The 18,622-nt window shown below is 36.9% G+C and overlaps 1 protein-coding gene across 1 annotated transcript in view; it reads left to right on the forward strand.

Annotated features, from left to right (window-relative positions):
* The window catches only part of LOC140157692 (uncharacterized), a 107,070-nt gene that overhangs the window by 33,340 nt on the left and 55,108 nt on the right, over positions 1-18,622 (forward strand). Inside the window, exons 11-21 of the mRNA XM_072180931.1 lie at positions 515-847; positions 2,241-2,552; positions 3,384-3,617; positions 5,519-5,827; positions 7,653-7,973; positions 9,717-10,031; positions 11,186-11,500; positions 11,940-12,257; positions 13,401-13,712; positions 16,149-16,475; positions 16,725-17,039. Of these exons, the coding sequence (XP_072037032.1) occupies positions 515-847; positions 2,241-2,552; positions 3,384-3,617; positions 5,519-5,827; positions 7,653-7,973; positions 9,717-10,031; positions 11,186-11,500; positions 11,940-12,257; positions 13,401-13,712; positions 16,149-16,475; positions 16,725-17,039 (3,411 nt within the window). The remainder of the gene's footprint in view (positions 1-514; positions 848-2,240; positions 2,553-3,383; positions 3,618-5,518; positions 5,828-7,652; positions 7,974-9,716; positions 10,032-11,185; positions 11,501-11,939; positions 12,258-13,400; positions 13,713-16,148; positions 16,476-16,724; positions 17,040-18,622) is intronic.

An 18,622-nucleotide genomic window follows, 5' to 3' on the forward strand; every position in this document is an offset into this window, starting at 1 on the left:
GATAACACAGATGATTTTTCCACCGAGCAGATTTCCTCGCCGATCTTTCCCAACAGCGCGCTTTGTGTAGGAAAAACTTTCCATAATCATGTTCCACACGTTTAAACAAATGTTCAGGTTGTTCACCTTCAGCATGTTTAGTAAAAGCATGAATAACATACCACCATCAGTTTATAACAAAGATAAAGAGGGCTAAATTTAATGAAATACATAAACTTTAGGAAAGGGTGAGCGAATATAAGCGCCTGTTGATCAAACTTGCAATGGATTGCATTGGTGCGCGCATTATGTAATCGCTGATTTCTTTACAACCGGTCAATTGAATCAAATCAAATTTTGCGTGTATATGATGCACAATAAAATGAGCTGCGAGACGTTTCTTAAATATTTGATTCCAATGGTTATTTGTCGACACATGTCCAAATTCATTCACTTGATAATTATTTTATGGCACACCCTGTAATTTTAAGACATCCAAGACAGATATAACATTTAATTAATTAATTATTTTTAGCAAACACCATTCGTCTGGTTGGTGGCAGACATCGCGCAGAAGGCCGGGTAGAGGTGTTCCATGGTAACGAATGGGGTACAGTAGATGGTGATTCATGGACGAATGAAGACGCTATGGTAGTATGCCGTCAACTTGGATTCCGTACTGAAGGGGCCAGAGCTCATGGAGTGGCATTGTTTGGAATAGGAAAGGACAGTGTATTACTTCAAGATGTATTGTGTACTGGGAATGAAAGTGCATTGAGTGAATGTTCGTATCGTGTATGCATGGAGGTTTATTATCGATATGTATATCATTCCTGCCCTCACGGCAGTGATGCCTCAGTGTCGTGTGGTATGTATAAACAATTATCAACCCTTTTTTCTATTTTAGTTCAGTTTACAGGGCCGTCGCTAGACCATTTTCTCAGGGGATAATTGTCGAGCGCGAAGCGTGAGCTCAAACGGTCTTGGGGCTCGCCTTGCAAAATTTCTGATTTTCTGCTACAAATATTTACCAGGACACATGCGCGCGAAGCACTCGAAAAGTATTCAATTTCAATGGTAAAATGGTCCAACTTGAGGACAATTATTGTGTCCTAAAATCGACCAAAAGGAAGATTACATTACAACTTTTTGTCAATTTTGTCCCGAGCCAGTGGAGCACACTTGTTTCCCCTCCTTCCTGTCCCCTTTCGGTACGCCTCTGGTGGATCCAGGAGTCAGCCCCTGGCGCGGACCTGAGGCCAGAGACCCGAAAGCTTATGAGTTTTAGATACTCATAATTATTAATTTTTTATTATTTAGATAACTTTAAATAACATAACTTTAACTTTAGGATGGAATTATAGCTGTGAGGCGCGCATTATTATTATTATTATTATTATTATTATTATTATTATTATTATTATTATTATTATTATTATTATTTATTATTATTATTATTATTATTATTATTATTATTATTATTATTATTATTATTATTATTATTATTATTATACTAAATGGAACAAAAGGAGGTTAATTTTGGGGCCAAAATAGACCATAAGGAATATTCAAACAATCGCAAATTGTGCCCCAATATTATTGTCGACTGAGCAGGGGAACTTGCACAATAAAGAAAACGGATGCACATATCATAGATCACATCACCTAAACGCACCTGCCCAACATCATTGTGGGCCCAATCACCAATTGTGATCGATTGGAGTTTTTACCCGAGACAATCTCATACTCTCACCCATCTTCCATCTCTCTCTCTCTCTCTCTTTCGCTCTCTCTCTCTCTCTTTTATTTTTTAATATCGTTATATATAATAGTGTTCACAAAATATAACCTTTTTAATACTAGTGTGTAGTATTTATGTGATTAAAGCGTTCTGATTTGGTTCAGACAAATGTTTTAAAATATTTTAAAGACTTGTGTTTGCTTGAACAACCCATTACCTCCCCCTCCATTGTGCGATTTGTTTACTTGTTTGCTATTTCATGGACTCGAAATTTTGGTGTTTTGGAGATAATGGTATTTTTGAAATCATCCTTTTCCAAGCATTGCAATTACTTGTTTCAAGAGGTCACTTCCGTTTATATTTTATTGTCGGGTTTTTTTTTCAATCATTTGGTGAACTTAAAACTGCTGTATTTTAAAAACAACAAATATCTTTTAGAACCTTGTAATTTTGAGCCCACGATTACTTGTCTGGAAATAAAGTTATCTTATAAAATAAAATGTTTCTTTTTATACTTTAGAACAAGATATTCGCCTCTTTGGAGGACACTCTTATAACAGTGGTCGTGTCGAAATGTTTCGCAATGGTGGATGGACCCCACTTTGTGATACCTCATGGGGTGATAAAGAAGCTGCGGTAGTATGTCGGCAACTTGGATTCCCCATTGATGGCGCCAAAGCTATGAAAGGAACCAGGTTTGGACTGTATCAGGAAATTGGTTTCCACAATGATGTATCGTGCACTGGCGCTGAAAGTACAATACAGCAATGTGCTCAAGCAGAACGGGGGGAAGATAATTGCAATCAAAGTCAAATGGCTGGAGTTATTTGTGGCAAGTAGTAGGGCTGTCTTGCTCGTATGAAAACCTGACAGTTTGAATGTAGAATATTTATTATTTTTAAGTAAAAAAGGAACAGAAAGAGAAAAAAGAAGTAGAAGGTGGTGACGGTGATGATTTATTTATTTATTTATTATGCTTCATCACTGGCAAAGACAAATATATTATATATAAATATTGCACATACTAATCAAGACAAAGTAAATAGAATAAATTGCCAGCGAAAAGAATGGGACAAACAGGTGCAAAATCACCTCCAGGACCATCCCACCTTTCGATATTTGAAAACAATTTATGGGAAAAAAAACCCCAAAAAACATCACAGCCCCATCCCAAATTAAATAAGCCTGCAATTCGAGCATCTGCAGTAAGAGCTCCAAGAGCATGTATTCAAAGAACACAAATTTTGAGTAAAATGATAATTCAAAAATTCAACCACCCCGGATTTGAAGGAAGAAAAGGAACCGGCTAATGATGATGAGGATGATGATGATGATGATGATGATTATGATGATGATGATGATTATGATGATGATGATGATGACGATGATGATGATGATGCAAAGGGAAAATGACTTTAATGATGAAAAAAGAATGAAAGAACAATAAGTGAGAAGGGGCCGAGAGAGAAAATAATTATGATCACCAAGAGGAAGAAGGGAAAAGAGAAGATGCAGAAGCATGTATACGGATGGCGAAAGTTAAGTACAGATAAAGAAGTAAAACTAGGATATCAAGAACTCAAATATTCTATGTTGTTATAATGGGACGAGAAATGACATTCATTAGAAAAATGTATATGATTTTCCTTCAATTGTGCTGCAGTACCTGACGTTCGCCTCGTTGGCGGTACTTATTCACACGAAGGTCGTGTTGAAGTGTTTTACAATAATGAATGGGGTACAGTGTGTGATCGTGGATGGGATGATAGTGACGCTGCTGTAGTATGTCGTCAACTTGGATTCCCTTATGAGGGCGCCAAAGCTTATGGAGATGCTCGGTTTGGAGAGGAAATGGTCCTGTTCTTCTGTATGATGTTCAGTGCAATCATGATCATGTGTTACTAAGTGAATGCTCGCATGAAGGATGGGGAATGCGTTCCTGCAGTCACATCAACGAGGCTGGAATATCATGTGGTAAATGATAAACGTTTATCTTCTCGTTGCCAAATACATAACCCCACCTGATCTTTTACCCGTTTACCTATATCGTGACAACATTTTGATGTTCACGTTTTATAACATTACTATGCATGCTCTTTGTATAACACAACATTTAAATGTCAATCAAACGTTGTGATTCTATTTGCAAAAATGTTTAAAAACATTTATAAACCATACTTGTGTTTGCTGAAACAACCTATTACCTCCAACATACATGACATACGGTATACCGTAAAAAGTCGATAGTTAGCATTATGTGCTTATTATCGAGCGCCTTTGAAAACATGAAACTGTACCACAGTCCGGTGGTTTACCAACTGAGCTAATGGGGGTTGAGACACACATTTGCAGGTTTATATGTTCATATATAACTATGTGTATCGATGATTTGATCAAAATTTTGTGGATGGGGTTCTTCATATTTGTTTTAAAAGCGCTCGATAGTAAGCACATAAGCTAACTATCGCGTTTTTATGGAATGTTGTTTGTTTGGCGTTTGCTTGTTAGAAATAGAAACCGTTATCTTATTTTTCGTATAAATCTCTTTAAACTATAGGACAATACATTCGTGTCTTCGGGGGCCATTTTTCTAACGAAGGGCGTGTCGAAATATTTCACCGTGGTGGATGGACACCACTTTGTGATGCATCGTGGGGTGATAAAGAAGCTGTGGTAGTATGTCGGCAACTTGGATTCCCCATTAGTAGTAAGAATATGGTTAGGGACATTCAGCCTCAAAACTTCGGACAATCGACCTCGAAACGTCGGACATTGATCATTCGCCCATTTCAATGCTCATTCGCTCATTTCCCTTAATAATGGTCAAGAAAGAAGAAACTTGAGATATGTTAGTTTTTAACGAACGTTTCGAACGAGTCGAACGTTTAACTTTGGATATTCAATGTCCGACGTTTCGAACGAGTCGAACGTTTAAACTTTGGATATTCAATGTCCGACGTTTCGAGGTCGAATGTCCGAAATTTCGAGGTTGAATGTCCGAAGTTTCAAGGTCGAATGTCCGAAGTTTAGAGGCTGAAGGTCCGAAGTTTCTAGGTTGAATGTCCGAAGTTTAGAGGCTGAATGTCCCAGAAGTCAAATATGATGAGTTGAACGTCCCAAAATCAAACGTGGGACACGAACACCCCCCAAAAAAGTTGAACGTTTGAGTGTTGATGGTCGGAACTTCGAGCATTGATGGTCAGAACTTCGAGCGTTAAATATGATAATTAGCCACGCCTACCTCATTAATATTCAAGGGCTCATGAATGTTCAATATATCCCTACAGCCATGTATACTATTGCCATTGACGATACCAAAGCTCAGAGAGGAGCAATGTTTGGACATTACCAGGAAACTAGTTTACGTAATGATGTTTCGTGCAAAGGATCTGAAAGCGATTTACAGCAATGTGCTCATGGAGAATGGGTAGAACACAACTGCAATGAAAGTCAACTGGCTGGAGTCATTTGTGGCAAGTAGATACCAGTATCTTTCTTGTTCATATATATAAAAAACCCACAAGTTTGAAAGAGAAACAGAAAGAAGAGGAGAAAAAAGTGGAGAGATGAAGGTGATGATGATGTAAAGGAAACAACTTAACTAATTATTATGAGAAGAGAAAAAAAGAACGGTAAAAGAAAAAAGAGAAGTCACAGACGAATGGAGAAATTACAGATAAAGAAGTTAAGTAAAGAAATGAAGAAGCTAAATTAATATTCGATGTTGCAATAATGACACGACAGTTGGCGACCTTTCATTACCACAGTTATATGACTTTTCTTTCGATTGTGCTATAGACCCTGAAGTTCGCCTTTTTGGTGGCAATTACTCATACGAAGGTCGTGTTGAGTTGTTTTACAATAATGAATGGGGTACAGTGTGTGATGATGGATGGGATGATAATGATGCTGCTGTAGTATGTCGTCAACTTGGATTCCCGTATGTGGGCGCCAAAGCTTATGGGGGTTCTCGGTTTGGAAAGAGTTATGGACCTATTATAATGGATGGTGTTCATTGCGAATATCATAGGATGTTAAGTGAATGCTCGCATTGGGGATCTGCCAGGCATTCCTGTAGACAAGGAAACGAGGCTGGCGTGTCATGTGGTAAGCAAGACACATTATCTTATCTGAGTACAAAACACCACCTTACCTTTTACCGATTAACATTATTTAATAAACACTAAGCTTAGAAGTAAAAAAATGGCAGTATCGCAAATATCTGACCTCATGGATCCATGCAGAAATAACCCGGTAACTCGAAATGGTGATGTCACTCATTGTGTATTGTAACATGTAATAACAATACACAGCCATATTATTTTTAAAGTAAGCTTCCAAATGTCGGGAACTGTGTATCATCTCAACTATAGATTCAAAATCACCGTGAAGATCTGTGCTAATATAATTAAAGACAGGGATAAAAAGAATTTATCGCGTTTGATGTCACTGTTAATTACGATCTTTGATTGGTTTACACATGTTAATAGCGCGTAAAAGGAAGATCGATCTATCTGGTGCTGATCGGAGAAAAGGAATAGCAGCAAATGGCGAAAAATTACGTACTTTTACAAGGCAAAAGCAGCTTTTCTAGGCATTGTTGATATGGTACCTTCGCCAAAGAAAGTTTCCTACTATCAAGACCTAACTTTTGAGATGCTTTGCATGTTTGAAGGTCGCCGCGTTCAGCAAGTCATCATCACGACACTTGTAAACAAACCGTGCTCGAATTTGATTGACAGATGACGTCAGACGCGATAAATTATTTTTATCTCTGTCTTTAATTATAGCACACAACATTCTTTATATATCCCTTACGCTTCCCACTAGGGGTCGAAGGTCATAATGGGGCCCAAATTTAAAGTTTGTTCTATCGTTTGATCCTCTCATTGCTACGAATAATATAAAAAAATCCTTTAAAAAGGAATAGGGCGAGCAAATGAGGAACTGTCAAGGTGATAAAGGTGTAGTTATGATATTGATAATACAGTGTTACTTCGATTCTCATTTGTCACCATTACTAGAGGAGTGAAATTCTGATTGAAATAATTGAACTAGGAAGGTTGGTTTTGGAACATGGTTGGAAGTTTATTGATAGTATAAAATTGCTGGCCGGGTGATGAACGTCCTTTGAGAAGTTTATCCGATTTAGTTGTGGTATTATTAATGACAAGCATGAGCTTGGGTGGGGGACAGGGCGGACATGTGACCGAGAATCACATTTTTGATCAAATGACCAACATCAATTTTTTTTTGACCAAAAAATCACATTTTCACCAAAAATTACATTTTTTACCCAAAATCACATTTTTGACCAAAAATTAAAAACGTTTAAAAACGTTTGGCAAACATTTGTAAAACAAATAAAAGATGTTTGACAAACATTTTGCTCCATAAACATTTGACAAACGTTAAAAAAACCGTTTAATTAGTGTGTGGCTCCTTGTCCGTTTATAAACCGTTTGACTATAAACGTTTGACAAACATTTGCACAAATGTTTATCAAACCTTTGGCGAAAACAGCTGTGTAGGCCATTTAACAGCACACGTAGCATCCGGAGCTAATCCCATAGATCTCCGTATCATACGCCGAACAAGATCCCCTTTATTTTAGGATCAAACATTACACAGTAGTTCGGACGAATTCGAGAAACATCTCATCGGCTACATGTCGCCATTTTACTCTCCAAGCTATTCTTGAGTTCAACATAGGGGTCAACATCGTAACCAATCAACAACAGAGGGCGTGCATCATCCATTGCAGTACTCAGAAGTTGCGATGTTCCAAATTGAGATTTGATCATTATCATGATTATGCACCTCCATAACAAATTTTCGTGTAATGATGCAAAAAAATATGCGTCTCATTAATGTAGCAAACTAAATAAAACAAAAATATATAATATTTCGCCATGTTTTTGTATTTCTATAGCCGCAATTCGTCTAGTTGATGGACATAGTTCAAACGAAGGTCGCGTTGAGATATTTAATATAAGAAATGGAAATGCTGGATGGTTTCCAGTTTGTGATGCATCATGGAGTGACAAAGAAGCTATGGTAGCATGTCGTCAACTTGGATTTCCAACTAAAGGTGCAAAGGCTCAGAATAGATTAAGGATCAGAATGGAACTGGGAGCTTTTTTGCCCCATGTTATTTCGTGTAATGGTACTGAAACCATGTTGCAACAATGCTCTCATTCAGAATTAAGGGACAATAACTGCAATCTAACTCAAGGAGCTGGAGTCATTTGTGGCAAGTAGTTCTTGTACTAGCTTCCCAGCAAACACAAAACGTTTTCGACATCATTCGCAAAAGGTTATAAAAGGTTGTCAGAAACGTTTAAATGTCGGGTTATATAAAGGGTATATTAAGAGTATAAAACGGTTTCATAACCGGAAAAAACATTTTTTGATAATCTACTGCTCAGCAAACAAAAATGTTTTACAGAAAACGTTTAAATGTCAGGTTATATATAGGATATAAAAACGTTTTGATAACATTCCAAAAACATTCTTGAAAACTTGATACAAAACATTTTAAACAGGATGTTATTTTGGGGTTGAAAAAATATTTTGCAAAAAATGTTTGCCCAAAATATTTGCAATAACGTTTTAAAAACGTTTTCATGACCTTTATACAACCCGATATTTAATGTTATTAAAATGTTTTAAAAAAATCATTTTAAGAACATTTCTGTGTTTGCTGGGTTCAAATATTTTAACATAATGTTTTTTAAGTATTGACAAAATATTTGACAAAAATGTTTACAAAAATAGTTTACAATAACATTGAAAACATTAAAAAATATTGTTGTAGTTTGTTTTCATACAAAACGTTTTAAAACGTTATCATGACCTTTATATAACCCGACATTTTAATGTTATTAAAACGTTTTACCTAAACCAAAAGCCAAAATATAACTTTTGTGTTTGCTGGGTTATTCCCCAACTAAAGTATGCACAAAAAGTAATGAATCTGTTATAAATACACCTTAAGAACTGAACTAATATTGTTTTCACAATATTTCAACATAAAAAGAAGGAGGATTTATTTCCGCGCATTTTTGATACCCTATTTGTCCAATTTTGTTCAATATTAACAACACAGCAGTGTTTTGAAAGAAAAATACCCGAATTTAAAAGTTGCAGCTATTTGTATTAATTTGAAGTCAGTGCGAAGATATTTATGAAGGAATAAACGTGCCAAAATACTGTTGTAATTCGTCGCTGTAAACTGCAAATTTTTAATTCGGGTGTTATACTTTAAAAACACGACTATGTTGTTAATATTGCATGACATTTGACAAATGGGGCATCAAAATGCGCGTAAATCTTGTTCATCATTAATTTTCTTGCTATCCTGACCTTTTTCCTTTGGTCACCTGCCAAATTTCGTCGACTTAGGACATGTTGGCTTTCTTAAATCCCACTGTCTCTTTCGTAATCTGATATGCAGTGTCTCTGAATGTAGACCAGAGTTCTTTACGATTTGCATTTTTCATGTGGACCAGTGCTCCACCTATCATGCCTATGCTCTCAGCTTCGAATTCCCTTGCAATTTTAGCGTCACATAGTTTAATAACATGAAAAGTCTTTGTTTTCGTTTAGCTTTTGCTGGTTGACTTAATTTGGCAAGAACTGGGGTGTGGTCACTCATAACTTATTTCTGTAAAACAGTTAACTACAATTGAGGAATTTCTTCAGATCATCCTGATAGGTTACAATAAAATCAATGTTCCGGTACATACTGTCTGGATACATTTTATGATTTATTTGTGCTGGAAGAAGGTGTTGCTTTTAACCAGATTCTGATGTGTGCACAATTCAAGTAATTTCTCTCCTCTGCTAACTAACAGTTAGTTAGGCCAAATCTCCCGGTGGTTGAAGTCAAAAGATTGTCAGTGGTCATTTCTAATCTTACCATTGCATTTTCCCTGTTTTTTGTTCTTGTTCAATTAATCTAAATCACAACGGAAACCACATTGATATATTTCAGCTCATGCCATTCGTTTGGTTGGAGGCAGGCATATAGCAGAAGGCCAAGTGGAGGTGTATCATGACAACGAATGGGGTATATTATGTGATTATCTACCCCATGAAGACGCTATGGTAGTATGCCGTCAACTTGGATTCCCTACTGAAGGGGCCAAAGGTCATGGAAGGTCTTGGTTTGGAAAGGGTATAGGACCTAGGATTTCTGCGAAGTTCATGTTTAGTGTTCGTTGTATTGGCAATGAGAGTGCCTTGAGTGAATGTCCACATGATGTACGGAGAAGCGGTGATTGTCGTTCAAGATATGTCGTGTCGTGTGGTAAGTAGAATTATCAAACCTTCGCCATGCCATCAACTTGAATTCCCCACTGAAGGTGCGAAAGCTCATAGAGGGGCTATTTTGAAAGGGAAAACGGAAATTGTACTTTGAAGTTTTATGTACTGGGAATGAAAGTACCTTGAGTGAATGTCCACATGCTGGGTGGGGAATAGGTCATTGCAATCATTACACCAGTGTCAGCGTGTTGTGTGGTCAGTATAGTTATCAAATCTTTGCCATAAACTTGGATTCCCTACTGAAGGTGCCAAAGCTTATAGTGTTTGAGTGAATGTTCGCATAATGGATGGGAAAAAATCATATATGCGATCATGGTGAAGATACCGGAGTGTCACGTGGTAAGTAGCTCAAAATGTATGATAAATTATATATATTCGTAATCGTTGTGATGAGACGAGTTAATTCGACATGTTTCTTGACGACATTGGACAATTTTTCATTTTGACCCCTCTTGACCCCTCGCGTGAACCTTATGGGGAGGGGGAAAATGTAAAAAAAAAATTGTCAATTATTGTTGTCTTCATCCAATAACTTCAAAACCACCTGCAACTTAATTTCGTCAAAAGTTTTTTACAGTCTTCTTGCGCTCAGGTTTTCATATATAACTTTCCTATTATTAGTAAAATTGCAACAGGGTATATTTTGGTGATATATGTGATGTGTCATGTCAAAAGGAGACACTTTTGGTGCAGGTTATCAATTTTGAGGTTTTTACATATCTTAAATTTAGAGATATTTTGCTCCACAACGCTGTTATCGAAGATATTGAGTTCGTATTAAGTTATGGTATTATGAAATTGGAAATTGAGATATCGGCCTTTAAAAATATTATTGACAATGTTGAGAGTAGGAATTACCTTGAAAAATGTCTCAAAAATACAAGATGCCAGTTATATTTCGGTCTGAAACTATCAGAGAATAATATTTTTTTAACATTTTAATGTTTATTAAAATAACATCAGAAATTCGCAACAAGCCCAAACTGTTAAAAAATCACCCTTGGCAGATTTTTGGCTATTTCTCCATTTACGACCCTGCCCAAAAGTGTCTCCTTTTGACATGACACGTCACATATTACACTGCACTATAGTGTAATTAGTGTAATAGTGTATAGAATATTTTTTCATACACTTCAGAATCAGGCATTCGCTTGGTCGGAGGCAATTATTCTAACGAAGGTGCTGTTGAGATATTCCGTAATGGTAGTAGATGGGTTACATTGTGTGATGCCTCGTGGAGTGATAAAGAAGCTTTGGTAGCATGTCGGCAACTTGGATTCCCAAATAAAGGTGCAAAATCTCAGAATGCAACAAGGTTCGGAATGGTACCGGAAGCTGTTTTGTTCGGTGACATTTCGTGTAACGGCACTGAAAGCAGTTTACAGCAATGTTCTCATTCAGAATTAAAAGAGCATAACTGCAACCATGGACAGGTGGCTGCAGTCGTTTGTGGCAAGTAGTTATTGTTTTCCTTCTCCATTAGTAACGCAAGAGGCCTTTTTCTAGCCTTACGCTCGTACACGGCTCTGTTAGATACTCCTTTGCAGGTTCATATACTTTGGTCCAGATGTAAAATAGATATAAATAAAAAGAATCAACGAACATTTGCTGCCATGACAACAAACCATCTGGTATTTTAAAGGTTACAAAAATGCTCCAAATCCCCAAATCAACAGAAGATTGCTGAAATAAAAGGACTTATGTGATGTTGTCTTTTGAGTTATTTTATCGAGTTATTGGAGTTATTGAATTGCTTCTTACTTTCAGCAGTTTGGCCATGAAATTCGGTATCTCTTGTTTCATTTATTAGAATAAAAAATAAATTGGCAGGTCTGCTATTTACTTTATTATTTAAGAAACAATAAATTATGCTTTTAACTAAATATTTTAGTGGACATTGCCTTGGTTGGAGGCAGGCATGCAGCAGAAGGCCGGGTGGAAGTGTATTATGATAACGAATGGGGTAGAGTATCCGATTGCAGTTGGACGAATGAAGACGCTATGGTAGTATGTCGTCAACTTGGATTCCCTACTGAAGGAGCAAAAGCCCATAGAGAGTCTTGGTTTGGACAGGGTTTTGGAGAAATCTTATTTAACAATATCATATGTACTGGTAATGAGAGTGCCTTGCGTGAATGTCCACATAACGTACGGGGGCGTTATTCATGTTATTGGTCCTCGCAATGCTGCGATGTCGGTGTGTCGTGTGGTAAGTAGCATTGTCAGCTATTTGCTTTCATAAACTACACAACAAAAATAACTTATTCTACATGAAGTTAAGTTTCTTAGTTTGGCGTATGGAATGAGTATTTTAATGTTATGTAAAAGACAAATTAAATTCACCTATTCGATTCCCGATCAATAGTGAGGCGGATATCTGAAATAGATGTTCACTTCTGGCAGAAATCATAGATATATTTTTTTGTTATACCTTTTTAACCCAGCAAACACAAAAAAACATAATATTTTCTAATAGGCGAACAAGGTTGCAAGAAAACAATTAAATGTTGTGTTACATAACACAATACATTATAGTGGTCATTGTAACTTTTCCATGTTTTTACTCCCTTTGTGGCCAAGGGGGTTCAGAAAATCTCTTTTCTGTAGGAATTTGGGCACGTACCTTACACCATAATGAAAGTCATATCATGATATAGAAAAATAAATCAAAATTGGATCACCTTTGACTCAATTCAAATTCAGTGTTTAAAAAGTGTCCAACTGGGTAGAAATTACTTTAGCCTCCGACATGTCCGAGGTGAACAAAACGACGGTTGGAATTACGTTTCACTACCTAAAGAGAATTGATCAAAAAATGAATTCCCTCCTGAGGTTAGTATCTGTCAATGAATAACCATTATAGCTAGAGGCAATAATGACACACGTGGGTCAATGAGTTATATAAAATGACCTTGTGTGGTAGTTCCCAGGGAGTGAGTTTTGCCTGAGGTAATTTGTGGTTACATATTGATCCCTCTGCCACTATAGAGTTATTACCGTCGATTTGGTTGAAAAAGGAGGTGAGAAATTATCAATTCTCTTTAGGCAGTGAAACCTAATGTGCTATAATAATCGAAGTGTATTTTGTTGTAAGGTGTGTTATGTGGTGCAAAATGGTAGTAAAAGAAGATGATGTAACAACACAGTGCCAGTTTCAGTGCATAGGTTACAAATCCAGTTTGGTCAGTGTCAATAAACGTTTTAAACCCGGGAATTTATTTTGGAAAAAAGTTTTAAAACGCATACCTGTGTTTGCTGGGAGATTTACCTTCATCATATATGTTTTATTTATTCAAAATAAAAACAGTTATCTTATTTTTATTTTTCTTATGAATCTCTTTATATACTTTAGAACAAGACATTCGCCTTGTTGGGGGCCATTATTCTTACGAAGGTCGTGTCGAAATGTTTCACAATGACAAATGGACACCACTTTGTGATGCCTCGTGGGGTGATAAAGAGGCTGCGGTAGTATGTCGGCAACTTGGATTCCCCATTGATGGCGCAAAAGCTCATAGAGGGGCAAGGTTTGGACATGACCGGGAAACTAGTTTACACAATGATGTTTCGTGCAATGGCACTGAAAGCACGTTACAGCAATGTGCTCATGTAGAATGGGAAGAACACACCTGCAATCAAAGTCAACTGGCTGGAGTCATTTGTGGCAAGTAGTTCCGGCTTCGTATGTAAACCTCAAAGTTTGAATGTAAACTATTTATCAATTTAAACAAACTACAAGAGCATAATTAATGTTACATATCTGTCCGAATATGGTCCTTTTCCCCAAAGGTAATTTGGAGTTGGAAGTAGGATTGTGTTAAGCACTACACCGATGTATTTTTCAGGTCATAAGAATTCAGGAAAAGTATCGTTTGACCTATCTGTGACGGTACCGTTTTCAAGTTATCAGCGAAAATGTCAAAGGTTACATCTACAGGGGTCAAAATTTAAAACATGCTCGTAGTTTTTATCATTGAAATTTGTCCCATGCAAACTTTGACCCCTGTTTTAAACGGGATATTTCTAAAACCTAGACATAGTGACCCAAACAATATACATGCCCAATCTTGTGATTTTATTAACCCCTTAATGTTGTTACCCACTACCTCAATACTCTATTTGCTATTTAAATGTGCAGGTAACCTTGTGATTTAAAAATATGATACGATATGATTAAAGAACTTTGCATGACTAGGTTTGGGAAATTCCAAGTTTAAATATTTATATAATAATCTTTGTAGTTGTAGCGCTTGATTATTATTAAACCAAATGAGTCACCGCTTATAGGCTTACATACTAAATGTTTGCATATACATACCTTGTTTCTTTGATACTTGTATAAAAACAGTTTATACCGCTAAATGTGACCCAAATCAAGGCAAATAATAAGTGCTCGAAAGCCATCTCCATACAGCATTGAGTGACTAGTTTTGTTTATAGATTTTTTGTTTGTTTTTGTTTTGTGTTTTTGTTTTTACAATCAATGTCAATTCATTGCATCAAAGGAAATGCGTCCTCATTTTTCCAATATATGCATATAGATCGAAATATATTTCATCACTAAATCACATTGATTCATAATTTTGATGCAATAATCCAAAACTATTGGATCAGTAGTGAATTTTGTTCATTTTGAACAATTCCAAGTAAAAACGAAGTTGGTTTACTCACGTTTTAGTGACGTTTCACCACTACACTAGTGGCTTCATCAGACTGGCAACTCATCACTTCTGACTGCTTGCTTTTATAGGCAACAGGAAGCACCGTAGAGGGCGTGATGAGTTGGTCAAAGATGTTGTTGAGCGAGTAGGCCCCCTCGTCCTTGTTTAGAGTGTCTTGTCCTTTTCGGCGGATCCAGATGGCTTCTTTCAGCCACCTGGTGGTCTTGTCGGCTTCGCCCTCTACGGTGCTTCCTGTTGCCTATAAAAGCAAGCAGTCAGAAGTGATGAGTTGCCAGTCTGATGAAGCCACTAGTGTAGTGGTGAAACGTCACTAAAACGTGAGTAAACCAACTTCGTTTTTACTTGGAATTGTTCAAAATGAACAAAATTCACAGTTGATATCAACATTCCTAATGAACTTGTTCAAAAAAAAAACAAAAAAAAAGTATTGGATCAGTATACATGTAAAAAGCCAACTGTTGTCCCAAAAGAGCACTGATGTAAAATACGACAGGTCCATTATAATTTTTATCAATTTTAATTAAAATAAAGATGGCCCGGCGGTGTGTCCTGGGCATACAGTCGGACCGGACTGTTAGGAGGGAAACCAGTTTACCAGAGGATGATTTAAGCACTTCCCACCACGCCACTGTGTTGACTTGCGGTTAGCACAGCTGTGTGAGTGAACATGACACCACTGCTCGCACATTGCATTGACGGGCATGGTTAAATTTGAATTTGGACTGATATATTTACAATAAAAACGCATTCAAAATGCTAATCGATTTCACATTTTATGTTACCTACAGAAGGTGTGAATTATCCTTTATTCATACATCACTTTTGTTCTGAAATCGACCAAGTAATAATGACAAATAATAATTCAATGGGATTTGAATAGTAAAGTGGCAGTTGAAACTCTAGTGATAACACGTTTGCAGTGCATGATGGGGCTTCCTTAAATCATCCTCTGCCAGTTTACCATCATTATTTAGGCCAACCTGATCTATACGTGCAGTGGCTACAGGTAATGTGCCTGTAAACAATGTAATTACCAGCATGCAAATAGCTTTGTACTATGGTACATTTTTATTACAAAAGGCAAAATTATATGTAGAAATTACGTGCATCTAGTAACATGACCCCTAATGACAATGATGCAAAGGTACAAAAAGGATTTAATGATGAAAAGAGAACGATAAGAGAGATGGGGAGAAGGGAACATAAATGACATATATGAAGAACAGGGAAGAAGGAAAAGGAGGATAAGCAGAAGAGATAGAGAGGTGTTGAAAGAAAAAGGAAGAATATAGAGAAACTAAAATAGTCTATGTTGCCATAATAGAACGAGAAATAACCTACCTTTCAATATAATATCATGTGATATTTCTTTCAAAATTTCTTTCAAAAATGGTCTCATATTGTTCGTCATGATAAAGCTCCGGACGTTCGCCTCGTTGGTGGTAATTATTCAAACGAAGGTCGTGTTGAAGTGTTTTACAACAATGAATGGGGTACAGTGTGTGACTTTGGATGGGAAGATCATGACGCTGCTGTAGTATGTCGTCAACTTGGATTCCCTTATGAGGGCGCCAAAGCTTATGGAGATGCTTGGTTTGGAGAAGGAAATGGACCTATTCTTCTGGATGAAGTTCAGTGCAATTATAATCATGTGATGTTAAGTGAATGCTCACATCTGGGATGGGGAAAGCGACATCGTGGAAGGGATTCCTGCAGTCATGAAAACGACGCGGGAGTGTCATGTGGTAAGTAATAGACGTTCCTTATTTTGTTGCCTAATACATAACCTCAGCTTTAGCACACATTTAGCCTATTTGATAAGCAATATAAACATAGCAGGTTCACAGATGTTTGACCACATGGATACATTCAGAATTAACACGGTTAACTCGAAATGCTGATCCTTTTCATGCAGATTACGTGATGACAATATAATTTTACAGCACACACTTCGTAACGTCATTAATGATTTCACGTTTTCTTGTATTATATAGCCATAATTCGGCTTGTTGATGGACAAAGTTTGAACGAAGGTCGTGTTGAGATGTTTAATACAAGGGGTGCTGAATGGTTTACAGTTTGTGATGGATCATGGGGTGACAAAGAAGCTATGGTAGTGTGTCGTCAACTTGGATTTCCAACTGATGGAGCAACGTCTCTAAATGGATTACCGATCCGAATGGAACCGGGAACTTTAATGCTTGATGATATTTCGTGTAATGGTACTGAAACCATGTTACAACAATGCTCTCGTTCACAATTAAGAGAACATAGTTGCAATCGAAGTCAAGCGGCCGGAGTTATTTGTGGCAAGTAGTTCTTGTGCTCTCATATTCTCCCACATTAACGATCTTAATTAATGTTATGTAAATCTAAATAACGCGTTGGTTATTATAGTATTCTCTTCTTTCTATTCGCCGTAGAGCGACCTTTTTGAAACTCATACCCGATGACCCCCCTTTTTTTTTTTTTAAGGTGCGGGTACCCAATAAACCCCTTTTTTAGGTGCGGCTACCCAACAACCCCTTTTTTTCCTAGAATTGCATTATCAAAATGCCACAAAATAATGCGGAAACTTTCAAATGCTCTTCTTTCAGCAAATTTGTACTGGACATTTGGAACAAATAATAGAATTTTGCTCTTTTTTTCACAATTTTATACCCAAATAGCCCCATTTTTTCAACAAATTATACCTAAATGGCCCCTCTTTTTCATTTAGTTTGTATCCAATGACCCTTTTTTTAAAACAACTTTTTGTACCGATAGGCCCCTACTTCGCGACGCCGATAGGCACATACCCGTCACTTCTAAGTTGAGCCCCTCCGGATTCAATGATACATGTACACATGAGCCCATACGCACGAGACATGTTTTAGACTGGTTCTATTTTGGAAATATATGTGCTTATTTAAGCATCAAGCGGAAAGTTCGCGTAAAAGCTGGCAAATAATTTATTTGAGTTAATTCGGTATGCTGAAGTCAAAAATTTTGTCTGCCCCGCTATATTGGAACCCCGGGACATTTAAAAAGACACCCCCCCCCCCCCATCCCTTACATGCTCCAACAGGGGAAATTAAACGTGCTCCAAATTCACTAAAAACATGTCAAATTATTTGTCTGGGTCTAATGATTACAAAAATGTAACATATTTGCACGTAGGACCTTTTAGTTATCAAATTATGAGGTTAAACAGGTCCAAGGTCAATTTGCATGCTATACAGGGGTGAAAAGTTTTTCGTAAAAATGGATGCAACTGTTTTTCAAGTTCAAGGATTCAAGAAAAGAATAGTTTTTACAATCTGCGATGTCAAGTTTAGAAGGTATATGATAAATAAATACAAATTCAATTGAATCACATAGAATCTTACATATCTTTTGACTCTTTGCTGTGTAACATGACATCACAGATAGTGCAAACTCTTCTTCTTCTGAGACCTCTAAGCTAGACGAACAATTTGCGTCAACTTTAATATACAAAAATTGGAGCAACGTTTACTTTTGAACCATACACAAAAATCAAATCGACCTGTGACCTTTTGTGCCCCATAACTTCTAAACAATAGCTCGTACACGCACAAACATTACATTTCTGGGATCGGCCAGACGCATACTTTGACATGTTTGAATGTGCTATTGGAATAAAATTAATTCTAGCCCCCTATACGATCCTATGGGGTCATTTTGAGGGTCTTTTTGAGGGTCACGGTCTCAAAATATTGCTTGGCAGACAACAGATTCGAGTTCAACATACCTAAATTAACAAAAATAAGCTGATTGCCAACTTTTACGCAAACTTGCCGCTAGAAAAGAGATTTTTCCTAAATAGAACCAGTCTATTTGCAATCATTCGATCGGTGAACTCGGAATAAAACTGGAGATCTCCGGATTAATA

The sequence above is a fragment of the Amphiura filiformis genome, chromosome 7 (assembly GCF_039555335.1).
Source record: "Amphiura filiformis chromosome 7, Afil_fr2py, whole genome shotgun sequence".
NCBI classification, from domain to species: Eukaryota; Metazoa; Echinodermata; class Ophiuroidea; order Amphilepidida; family Amphiuridae; genus Amphiura; species Amphiura filiformis.